A 12,984-nucleotide genomic window follows, 5' to 3' on the forward strand; every position below is an offset into this window, starting at 1 on the left:
TCGCATCATCTCACTCAGCTAGTGTGGCAGTATATCTTTTCTCCATTCATATCTTGGAACTTGCTGCAGCTTCATCCGGAAGCTGCCGGGCAATTTACACGCAACTTTCTTCCGATGATTCCGCTTTAGGTACACACAGCTGTTGCGTGGCCATGTGCCTATGTATGCTCTGAACTCCAGGTCAATTTGCTTGAGCGAATCCGGTGCAAATCACGCCGGGTGTATAGGAATTGAAGGGCAAAAAAGAGACATAGATACCTTGGTTGCCGCATCTGAAATATCGACGCTGCGTCAGGTACGCGCAACACATCAAGAGAAATGGTCCTCCGCCAAAGTCGTTATCGGATTCATAGCTGCCTGGCTTTGAATCTTTTCTTTCTTTGCTGCTTGCAGTTTTTCTTTAGTTTGTTCTTCGGTTCTGAATGGCCTAGACACTAGGCCAGAGGCTCGGTGAAAATGAACAGATCTGTTTCTCCTTTAAAACTTTAGCATAGAATGGCCTAGACCCGGACAAAATCATAAAATGGCTCATTCTCGGCCTCCGACTTGATGGACTGCAGGATGGCGGCCTGCTGCACCGTCTCATTCGCTTGGGCGACCTCGAACTCAGCCATGGCTTCCTCCATGGCGAAGCCCGCAGCTGGCTCTGTCTCCTCCTCCAGTCCGCCCCCTTCATGGGTTGGGTGTCCTGCTCCGCCTTCTGCTGCTGCTTCGCTTCCTCCTCCTTCTCCGGCTCCGAGGATTTCGGAGACAGGCCGGCTGCGATTCTGGCTTCGTGCCTAGCCCGAATCTCCTTGAGCAGCTGAAGGTCCGCTCTTGCGTTAGCATAGAGTAGGTGGTCACCCTCTATCGCGACATGGCTCTCGACGGACGGCGAGCGAAGAGGGAGGGAAGCGGATCTTGCTCGGGCTTGCGATGCAGGGATGGAGGGAAGTGGATGTGGCTAGGGCTGGAAGTCGTCGTCCGGCATGAATAGCCGGACTTTGGCCCTCGGGCGGCTAGTTGGAATGGCGCCACGCGAAGTTCACACCCTTCGGAGGAGACGCCCGTCGAACAGTTGGTATTCCGAGTGATTTCGTATGGGCCCCAACGTTAGTCCGAGGTGGCGGACGCACCCGGGACTCCCTCATATCCCCCCAGATCTGGGCTAGATATTAGGGGTGCCCGCCAGCCCAGGTGTTTGAGGCCGGTTTGAGACGTCCGGGTATACGTTTTTTTTACCGGTCCGTCCTCCCCGGTGTTTGGACTCGGTTTGAGGCGCTCAGCTCTAGATGCTCTAACAATATTTGTTAAAAATAAAAAATAAAAAAAATCTAACGATATCTGTATGCGCCTGGCTCCTTGGGTCCATTGATTCCTCGTTGAGGTGCCCCCCATGCGCGTGTATTGTTTGTTCTATAGGTAATTGCACGCTTGTACTTGTCGACAAGGACACGTTATGCACTCGCCTGTAAGAAAAACCATTTCGGCCGCTCGTATGTCAATTATGTACGTGAAGTTAGACCGATCTGCTGACTATTTATATGCCTGCGCGCTTCACGACCGTTGCACCCGAAGCAAAGAAGCGAAGGGAAAGAGAAGGAAGAATAGTCTGTGCATCGGCCATGGAGAGCTCCTCCTCGTCTCTCTTGCTGAGTTCGTATGCCGGCAACAACAAGAGGGCCAGGGATGCCGACGTCGAAGTGGGCTCGTCCGCGGAGGCGGAGGCCGCCAAGAGGATGCGACCGGAGGACCTGCTGGACCTGCTCGCCGACGACACCGACGCCGCGGCGGCCGGCGACCTGGCCTCCGTCATGCGGAGCCTTGAGGAGGAGATATGCGCCGACGAGCTGACGCCGCCGCAGCCGGAGCTGGGGTTCCTGCTCGAGGCCTCCGACGACGAGCTCGGCCTGCCGCCGGCCGCCGGGGCGTCCTCCTCGTCGGACGACGCCGGGGGCTGGGAGCCGGAGGAGCCCGCAGGCCTGTTCGGGGAGCAGATATGGGGCTTCGAGGACGAGATTGACGGCGCATACGCCTTCGGCGGCGTCGCCTACTCGCCGGAGGCCGCCGTGGCGGCTGCTGCGGCCGCGGCCGAGTGGGGCGACGACGGCTTTGACGCCGGCCTGTTCGGCTTCGGCGACGAGTCATTCGGGCCGTCCGATCTCGACGTGCTTCGCCAGGAGACCATGCCCGCCGTTTGATCAGTCGTCAGTGGATGGATGGATTAGCCTTTTCTTTTTTACCTTTGGCTGACTTTAGCTTTACCCTTTTTTTAAGAGAAATGTCAAAAATAAACCTTAACTTTATACTCGAAGTCTGAATGGAACCCTGACCTTAAAATCCCTGAAATTGGTACCCTGTTCTTTTTAATCTTGCCAGGATCGAGGGGAAAGTGATCACTAGAGAGGCTATGGCGTATCACACGAGTACGTGCGACGATGTATATGCATTTTCATCTTTTTTTTACCTGCCGTGATCGTTCGTACACGTTGCGCGCCGGGATAAGTGTGTCACGTGTTCAGCTACTTGTAGTACTGCGTACGTGTGTAATACGGCAGAAGCAATTGCCTACCTTGCGTATACTATCACATCAAGCCGGAATCGATCAAGATGCTTAGGTAGTCAGCTTCTTAACATGTACGTGCCCCGGTGCCCGCTGTATCCCACTGTCCGTTGGCCACCTAACAACGGGGAATTGTTGCTGCAGTTCAAGGCTTCATACGTTCATCAGTGCATGGTCCTGGTCTGCCTCATCGCATGGCAACTCGCCAGCAGCGGCATGGTTTGCGCCGGCGTCGTTCGACCAGGCGCGAATCCGGCGACACCCCGAAGCAGAGGTGGTTGTGCGCCAGTTTGTTCGTCTCTCGGCGCGGGACCTGACTACAGAATGAGGTCTCCAAGAACGATGGCAACCGGACAACAAACAACAAAGCTTCTGACCAGCTGACGTTGCCATCACGTCTCCCGCGGACGCTTCGTGTAGAGCAGCTTGCCGCCGTACCAGCCAAGAGCGGAGTGCCCTTGACGTCGGTTTACACTCGCACTCCAGCAGCAGACTCTGCGATGAACACACAGCACCGAGGCGCAACGCTTGGGAGCGACGTCTGGCGAGTAGACATGCATGTGGCATGGCGTATTCCGAGAAGAGAAGAGAAAGAGAGATAGGAAGAAGATGGAGATGTCACGTGGGCCTAAAATAGTCAATGTGAGAAGTGAGTAATCCCGGTTGGGATCATCCTTTTCCCGGTGCAACAAATATTTCTAGGGCGAAGATTGACCGGCATCGAAAAATACAGGGTGCCGATTCCAGGGATCGAAAGGTAAGGGTTTGATTCAGATTTCGGATATGAATTCAAGGTTTATTTGAGACTTTTGTCTTTTTATAACCCTTGGGGACGTAAAGTTTCTAGATGATGCAAGATGAAAAAACAGTGGGCAAGAAACCTGGAAAATGTAGAGAGAAAAAAATCATCTGAAGAAAAAAAAAGATTCTCTCGGGGATTCCAGAAGAAATTGCTTCATAGTAGTATATTTTCGTTCTTCTTGGAATAATTTCATTTATAAGACGAAAGAAAAAGAATAAATAAATCCGCTAAAGTACCTTTTATTTTGGCCAAGAAAAATATGCAAAGTATATAATGTGAATGAGTGCACGGGTCAAAAGCAGATGCTGATTTGTGGCCGTTGATGGAAATGTTCAAAATGATACGGTGGCGGCATGCTGGACGTTGACCTAACCTAATGAAGAACCTAAATAGTGAGGAAAAAAATTAAAGCATGTGTGTTTCAACTGCCCACTCACATGTATTGGAAAATCAGAAGCTTCTAGCGTTCCTCATGTTTCTTTACTTTTTATAAAAAGATAAGCTGACAAATCTTCGACGTTTATTCTTGTATTAAAATAAATAAATAGTACTCCATCCGTTCCTAAATATAAGTCTTTGTAGAGATTTCAACAGAGACTATATATGGATGTATATAGACATATTTTAGAGTGTAGATTCACTCATTTTGCTCCGTATGTACTCACTTTTTAGAATATCTGAAAAGACTTATAGTTAGGAACGGCGGGAGTAAAAGAAACTTGGATGTGAGTTGGATGGACCGGATAATTCTGACGGGAACGGTTGACCTGTAAAACAAGAGCATCTGCCAAGATGCGTGGGATTTTTTCTGCTCGTATCTATACAGCCCGTATAATACAAGCGATCTGCAAGGTGTAACAACTATCATCTCATCTTATTCTGCTAGAAAAAAACTATCAACTCATTCATATTCAGATTTGCCGTCTCAATAAAGTAGTGTAGACACACCGTGTCATAGTGTCAGACTGATTGAACTAGTTGTGCTTGTGAAAAATATTGGGACAAGGAGACGAGAAATCAGGGGTCGTATTTCTCGCCGAAGCCTAGCTGTTGCTGGACGGCTAATTTTGTCAATGGCACTTGAAAAATGAGTTTGCACGACAGCGCGAGATTGACCCTTCATAAATTTCTCCTCTTTTTTCCTTTTCTATATTCGGGCACTGGGTATGACGTGGTGGCTGTCCTCTCCCTCGCTCGGATCTCTTTCGAGGCTGTCCTTTCCCGTGACAGGTCACCGTCTGATCGTGCAATAATGTCGATGATATTTGCCACAGCTAGGAGCATGCTGAAGATGTCGTATATCAGTTAAATAGATGGCATTTCTAGCCTAAAAAAAAGATGGTATTTCTCGAGCAGGGAAGTTGGGCGGTTGGGATCAGTTCAGATTTTGAACTGCAGGGCTCGACCACTGCGGCGTACAGTACGACGGCTGCAATCAAAGGGAGCAGGGAGCAGCCAGGCCAAGATGGGGAAGGAAAAATGCTCCAGTCCAGCCAGCAGCGTCTGATCTGATCGATGGGCGAAATTCCCTGTGAAAAACGGAAGGAAAGCCAGATCTAGCCTTCTGCTGGCTACGGAATAAATTATGCCGGCGAGCTTTGCCTGTGATCCACGATTTTGTTTTGTTTCCGGGGAAAGAAGGGAAAGGCAGGCGGGCGGCGACGTGCGAGTGGCCAAAGCGGCGGCAGCATGATTCTGCCACGGGACTCGTGACGCGGCGCATGTGGCCGGTCTTTGCGGGCCGCCGCTGCCTGCCGGTCCACTCCGTTGCCTTTGCCTTTGCCCCCCCGCCACTCACCAAAGGGCGGCCCCCGCGGCGCCAACCGGGCCGAGAACCCCGTCTATGGTCGCCTTTTTCTCGGGCATACTCTTATTTTCTTTATTTATTTATTTGTTTATACAGAAGGAACCATCGGTTTTCTTCGTCAAGTGGTTTACATTCGACTTGCCGCTGGTGGTGATCACGCCCACGCATGATGATGCCATAATCATTCCGTTTCGTACTGTACCAGATAGGCCCCGGCCGGCGAGGTCTGATTAGTCACCGGCCGGGCCGGGGCTGTCGGTTCCGTTCGGAACGGCCGAACGGGCACGTACGATCTCGGCTGCTATGAGGTGGTGGTGGTACATGGGCTGCTCAGTGCTAGTGCTGCTCGTGCTCCTGCCGGCACGGTCTGTTGGGAAGGTGGTTGGATTGGATCGCCCGACGGCTCGAGGCCGTCACATGCCGTGCGGCCGGCCGACCGTGCCGGAGCCTGCAGACGCAAGTAACATCGGGGAGCCAATAATGGCCACCTATAGCTATAGGGGCAGAAGATTTGAATCTGCATCGGTTTGCGCGCGAGATCTCGTCTATAGAACCACTGCCGGTTCATCAGTGGCTAGTCAATCCAAACTGTTTGCTCCACGCGTGGCGCATGCATGCAGCAGCCAGCGGCCGATCGACGCAGGCCGTGGCACATGGGGCGTGCCTGCTCTGCGGTGGTGGTTGGATCCAAATTGGACCACCGATAGATGATCCATGCCAACGTACCTTTCCTTCAGGCTCGGGCAGGTCGGCATGTCCGCTGTTTTAGCAGTCTGAATATCATTTACTATCACGAGCTCGTAGGTGGAACGAGCGGGCAGTCACGAAAACTCAAGTTGAACAGGTTCCACGCGCATCCACACAAATAGTATAGAACAACAGAAAATAGACTCTACTAGAAAAATAATACAAATTTATATCATTAGATGCATCATAGGTGTTGGGACTTTTTCATATAAATTTGGTCAAACTTTATGAAGTATGACTTAAGACAAATCTTATGGTATGAAGACTAAAAAGATTGGAGGGAGTACGTGTTTATTAATACAGTAACATCTAGGCTTTTGAATTAACTCTGTGATTTGGAAGACATGGCACCACTTTCTAAACAAAAAGTTTGCTAACTATGCGGTACTAAGCAAGCCGATAAATTGTATTATGCGGTCGGTATTGTCCATCTTTTTACGCCATGTTCCCGAAAAGAGGAAGGGGACTGATCGTAAAACACCTCAAACCCACGAGCGATTTTTCATAAAACTGTAATTTCACCCAAGAGAAAGATCACTAGGTTTGGTCTCCGATCTGTTCAATAGGTTCCCTAGATACAATTCGTCTCATGGAAATCCAACTAAGGAAAGTGGCTCCATTTATCAGGGTACTGACAACTCTATTTCATACTAGTGTTTTTCAAGGGGATTTTTGCTTGATTTGACCCTGGGTTTTTGCCGATTTTCTCCTCTTCACTAGCACATATTCATTGAGAATTGAGCAACCTCTCGTATTCTTTTGTTATTTGTCAGTTCACGGTGGCAGGGAAGCGGATTGGGTTGTGACTGTAGTGAACGGCGGGGGTAAAACATTCTTATGTTCTTTTAAGAAATTGTTTGGACCGAATTTGCACATGCTTTCGCTTTTGACATTTCTTAGGCCAACTCCACCGCGCGATCCCAAACGGACGTCCGTTTTGTCCGGATTCTGTTCGTTTGGGTAGGGATTTGGGGTCGTGTCCGGGCGTGTCCTGGGATGCGGTGGCCGTGCGCCCAACGCGCGGCCGCATCCCGGCCGCATCCTGTCCGCGTGCATTTTTCTTTGCAAGTCCTTCACTTTTTTTTATCATTCATTTTTGGTACATGACAATACATCATCACATTTTGACTAGTAAAGCAATGCCAAAGAAATAACAACCATAAGAATACATTTTAGAACATACCCAACTTCCATAACTGCTCCCTTGAGTTGGGTCAGGGCCTTCTCGATGTATTCATTGTTGATCTGTGGAGGAGGCTCGATGTTGCACCCTCCTTTCTTCTTCAAGCCAGAAGTCGATGTTGTTTCCTCATACCTAGTGTGACGCCCCCGATTCAATCATACACTAATCATGCACGCAAACATGTACGATCAAGATCAGGGACTCACGGGAAGATATCACAACACAACTCTAAAACATAAATAAGTCACACAAACATCATAATACAAGCCAGGGGCCTCGAGGGCTCGAATACAAGTGCTCGATCATAGACGAGTCAGTGGAAGCAACAATATCTGAGTACAAACATAAGTTAAACAAGTTGCCATAAGATGGCTAGCACAAACTGGGATACAGATCGAAAGAGGCGCAGGCCTCCTGCCTGGATCCTCCTAACTACTCCTGGTCGTCGTCAGCGGCCTGCACGTAGTAGTAGGCACCTCCGGTGTAGTAGGAGTCGTCGTCGACGGTGGCGTCTGGCTCCTGGGCTCCAGCATCTGGTTGCGACAACCAGGTAGAAGGGAAAGGGGGAAAAGAGGGAGAAAAGCAACCGTGAGTACTCATCCAAAGTACTCGCAAGCAAGGATCTACACTACATATGCATGGGTATATGTGTAAAGGGCCATATCGGTGGACTGAACTGCAGAATGCCGGAATAAGAGGGGGATAGCTAATCCTGTTGAAGACTACGCTTCAGGCCACCTCCATCTTGCAGCATGTAGAAGAGAATAGATGGTAAGTTCACCAAGTAGCATCGCATAGCATAATCCTACCCGGCGATCCCCTCCTCGTCGCCCTGTTAGAGAGCGATCACCGGGTTATATCTGGCACTTGGAAGGGTGTGTTTTATTAAGTATCCCGTTCTAGTTGTCATAAGGTCAAGGTACAACTCCGGGTCGTACCTTTACCGAGGGACACGGCTATTCGAATAGATAAACTTCCCTGCAGGGGTGCACCACATAACCCAACACGCTCGATCCCATTTGGCCGGACACACTTTCCTGGGTCATGCCCGGCCTCGGAAGATCAACACGTCGCAGCCCCACCTAGGCTCAACAGAGAGGTCAGCACGCCGGTCTAAATCCTATGCGCGCAGGGGTCTGGGCCCATCGCCCATTGCACACCTGCACATTGCGTACGCGGCCGGAAGCAGACCTAGCCCCCTTAATACAAGCGCGAGCTTACGGTCCAATGCGGCGCGCGCCACTCAGTCGCTGACGTCAAGAAGAGCTTCGGCTGATACCACGACGCCGAGTGCCCATAATTGTTCCCGCGTAGTTGGTTAGTGCGTATAGACCAAATGGCCAGACTCAGATCAAATTCCAAGATCTCGTTAAGCGTGTTAAGTATCCGCGAACGCCGACAAGGGCCAGGCCCACCTCTCTCCTACGTGGTCTCAACCTGCCCTGTCGCTCGGCCACAAAGTAACAGTCAGGGGCCGTCAGGAACCTAGGCCCACCTCTACCGGGATGGAGCCACCTGTCCTTTCAGCCCCCTCATCAGAATCACTTGCGGGTACTCAACGAGCCGACCCGACTTTAGTCACCACATGTGTCATGTATATAAAGTATATAGTATATACCCGTGATCACCTCCCGAAGTGATCACGGCCCAGTAGTATAGCATGGCAGACGGACAAGAGTGTAGGGCCACTGATGGAACACTAGCATCCTATACTAAGCAGTAGGATAGCAGGTAAGGGTAACAATCTGCAGCAACAATGACAGGCTATGCAACAGAATAGGATTAACCGGAAGCAGTAACATGCTACACTACTCTAATGCAAGCTGTATAGAGAAGAATAGGCGATATCTGGTGATCAAGGGGGGGGGCTTGCCTGGTTGCTCTGGCAAGAAGGAAGGGTCATCAACAACGTAGTCGATCGGGCACCAGCAGCGGCTTCAGTCTCGTAGTCTACCGGAGAGAAGAGGGGGAAGAAACAATAAATACGGAGCAAACAAAGCATCACAAAACATAACGAGGTAATATGCGGTGCCAGAGGTGATCTAACGCGGGGATAGGTGATACCGGCGAAGGGGGGAAACATCCGGGAAAGTATTCCCGGTGTTTCGCTTTTCGGACAGATGAACCGGAGGGGGAAAGTTGTGTGTTTGCTATGCTAGGGATGTGTGGCGGACGAACGGGCTGCGTATCCGGATTCGTCTCGTCGTTCTGAGCAACTTTCATGTACAAAGTATTTTCATCCGAGCTACGGATTATTTTATATTAATTTTTAAAGATTTAAATCATTTGTGGGATTAACAGAATTAATTAAATCAAAAAGCATTTATGACGTCAGCATGACGCAAGCGGTCAAAGTTGACCGTTGACCAGTCAACTAATGGGTGGGTCCCGCATGTCATAGGCTGTTAACTAATTAACATTAGTTAGTTTTATTAGCAGGTTAATTAGGTTTAATTAACTAGATTAATTAAGTTAGTTAATTGTTTAACTAATTAATCATTAATTTATTTATTTTAACTCCTTTTTTTGAAACATCTCACTGGGGAGGGCCCCACGTGTGTGTGGCCCAGAGGGACCTATCAGGCGCGGGTACAAGCGGGCAGTGGGCGCCCGGGCGTGTGCCCGTGGCTGCCCAGTAGGGCGTCGGCCACGGCGACGGATCAGAGCGGGGTGGCGCAGGCTGGAGGTGGGGGCGCGGCCGGGCCGGGCCGGTGCGGGGCCGCACGGCGATGCGGTGGCGGAACGACGCGGCGAGCGACACCCGCAACGGAGCAGAAGGAGCAGGGCTGCACAGTGGAGGGAGAGCGGCGGCAGGGGCTGCCAAGACGCGCCATGGTAGGAGAGCACGGGAGGTGTCGGGGCGTGGCCAGTGACGTGCAGGGGGAGGCCGGTGCGCGAACCGGGCGCAGGGAGTGAGAGGCGACGGTGCGGGCGAGGCCACGGCGAGCGTGGGCCTCGGCGGCCAAAGAAGGGGGGCGCGCGGGGCGCCGTGGTGCACGCCGGCGCACGCGCGCGAGTGGCGGGCGGTGACCATACGGGAGGAGGGAAGGGTGGATAGGAAGGGGGTTCCTCACAGGGGAGCTGCAGGGGGAAGGTAGTGGGCTCGGGGAGGTGGCGGTAGTCTCGCCGGCGATGGGGGCACGACGCCGTTCGGGGGAGGTGCCGGCGTCGGGGTCGAGCGACTCCGGGCTCGGGGCGATCCGGCGGGGAAGAGGACAAGGAGGTGCTCTGGCGACGGGGCGGCTCCGGCCAAGCACTGGCGGGACGAGGCGGCGACGGTGTGCGCCGGCGGAGGCTCCGGGCGAGGACGGGGGCGACGATGGTGGGGCGGGCGTGAGCACCCCGATCCCGATCTGGATCGGGGGAGGGAGGGAGAGAGACGTGGGAGAGTGGGGGATCGTGCGGGGTGAGTGGGGGGGGGTGTGCGCTAGGGTTCCTGGGGGTGGGGGGCACGTAGGCCAGGCGCGGGGTGGGCCGGCTGGTCAGCAGAGCCGGCCGACTGGGCCGAGGTCCAGTTGACCAAAGGGGGCTGTTGTTTCTTTTTTTTGTTTCTTTTTACTTTGATTTTACTTTGCAATTTACTTTTCCTTATTTTCCTTTTACTGGTTTAATTTTATCTTGGTTTAGTAAAATATGATGATAGCTCCTAGAATAATGTTTCAGAATAACCCACTACCTTACAACGTTTTACCTCGATATAAAACAATTTAGTATTTTATAAAATACCAAAGGCGTTTAAATAGTTGTTTTGCTATTGTTCAAATCATACTAGTGCATTTAAATATCTTATTTAAATGTGGGTTCTTCACCATAATTCTTTATGCATTATTTGTCACCTCTAGAACATTTTAGTTTTAAAGTTTGAATTTTTTTGATGTTTGACAAAAATTCAAATTTGCAGTTGAATAGTTTTGATCCAACGCGAGATTAGCAACAATAACCGAGGTGACGTGGCATCGTTAACGTGGGATTACTGTAGCCTAATTATCCGGGCGTCACAATTCTCCTCCACTACAAAAAATCTCGTCCCGAGATCTAGGAGGATAGCAAGGGGGAGGGATTGGGTTACGAAAAATCTAACGGATCTTCTCGGTCTTGGTTGCTCGTCTTGAAGAGGTTGACCCATTATGTTGATGTCTTCATTTCTCTGCTTCGGGTCATCGTGATGAAGTCTGCATTCTTTCTTCGGGAACTCCATCGTACTTACGAAAGAATTAAGGGTGGTTATTCCGGAAGAATGAACCTTTGCAAGGTTGACTACCTGGTAGCAAATATCGGGGGAACGTGGCGGAAGTAACTCTCGAACTGAAACTTAAGAAGATATCGAGAGCAAAGGAAGAATGTGCAAGGTAGAAGTTTCAAGCGCATAGGCAATCGTTCGTTGCCTGATACGAAATGTGAAAGGGGTTCGGAGCAATGGGAATATGTATTGCGTCTGATACCAGAATAGATCACTAGGTAGGTGGCCCGTGAACTACATACGAAGTCAAGCTCTAGGAATAACTTTGGCAACAGGGTGTACAGGAGAGTCAGGTTTCGATCCTGTGGAACTGTGGGTGATGGGCCCACCATGTGTTAAAAGTAGAAAGAGCGGTGACATCTTGCGTGATCATGCAAGCAAGGCATGTCAGAGGTTAGCCTGTCGATTATGTCGGCAACAACGTCGGTACCAAGGGCGAGGGACGAAGAGAACCATTTTCCTGCTTGTTGAACGAGGCGGACCAATAGGCAAAGTTCTCGTCCATCGGTGGCCACCAGAATGTCATCAACAATAGTAACAGGGTCTTGCTGACAGAATTGTACACTGGGGTGTTTACATAAGCAGGAGAATATTACTGCTTAGATCATATAGATCACAAGCAACGTTAAACCAACCAATGGAAAGGAAAATAGGATTATCAGATTAAACCGAACAATGGAAAGGAAAATGGGTTTAAACACATATTTCAAGGGTATATCCTTCCCAAGGACAAGCAGAGCATGATATCCATGACAGGATATAATGTAGAAAACTCTTTAGGTAAGGGGAGAGGAAGTTCATGACATTACCCAAACAACGGTGTTTGAATAATTGATAAAGGAAATTTAGCATGGTGCTTCAAAATGTTCGTATCGATGATCAGAGTACCACAGACATGCTTCGAGATAGCATTGACATGGTCATCAGGTGAAGATCAGACTTTGGAAACACAAAGGATCCATCAGGAATAACTTATAAAATAAGTCTTACAATTTCCTCATGGAAGAATGGATAACCTTGCCGAAAAGGAATCTATATCAATAGGGCCTCCGGCCAGGTGTGCTAGGCTTGGCATCACCTTACCGGGTCTTATAAAGACCGATGTTATAACTCTTGGAAATATGTTCCAACCATCATATCTGACCGAGATTCGGATCTAATTGGTGTCAGGATAGCTCAGACTCAGGATGCCTGAGAAGAAAGGTGCAACACAAATTGTCAAGATGACATTGTAAGATTCTCGGGAATTGAACTATGGAAGTGAGTTCCGAAACAAGAGTTCATCACTAAATCTGGAAGAGGTGAGGAGGTGGCTGATTGACTCAGTGACAATTCATTGAGATTTTCAAAAGATGGATTTCCACACTTATGTGAACAAGGCGATAACATTTGTCAGATCAAATGATATAATAAGGTATGCTCGAGGAAAACATACACAGTTAAACATTGGTTGAAAGGTGCACCCGAAATATGGGCTTAGGTAGCACGATCAATGTTAGAATGGTGATTCGATAACCAATGGTATAAGAATGAAATATCGACCATTAACTTCAAAGCAATAGGGTTGCTAGAATTTTGAAGTCGCACAACATAGTTCAATTGTCGGTTTCCCGGTTAGAAACAACACGGGGACCAAGGAATGATTGGAGATGGCAGGAAGTAT

At 49.9% G+C, this 12,984-nt stretch overlaps 1 protein-coding gene across 1 annotated transcript; it reads left to right on the forward strand.

Moving 5' to 3' along the window:
• Positions 1-1,528: 1,528 nt before the first annotated feature.
• On the forward strand, positions 1,529-2,293 carry LOC109775307 (uncharacterized). The gene has a single exon (XM_020334057.4). The coding sequence runs from the start codon at positions 1,605-1,607 to the stop codon at positions 2,178-2,180; it is 576 nt and encodes a 191-aa protein (XP_020189646.1). The 5' UTR covers positions 1,529-1,604; the 3' UTR covers positions 2,181-2,293.
• The last annotated feature ends 10,691 nt before the right edge of the window (positions 2,294-12,984 follow it).

This window comes from Aegilops tauschii, chromosome 3 (assembly GCF_002575655.3).
Source record: "Aegilops tauschii subsp. strangulata cultivar AL8/78 chromosome 3, Aet v6.0, whole genome shotgun sequence".
NCBI classification, from domain to species: Eukaryota; Viridiplantae; Streptophyta; class Magnoliopsida; order Poales; family Poaceae; genus Aegilops; species Aegilops tauschii.

Excerpts from the sequence above, each read along its gene's own strand:
- LOC109775307 (XM_020334057.4), top strand. The coding sequence starts at position 1,605 with ATGGAGAGCTCCTCCTCGTCTCTCTTGCTGAGTTCGTATGCCGGCAAC.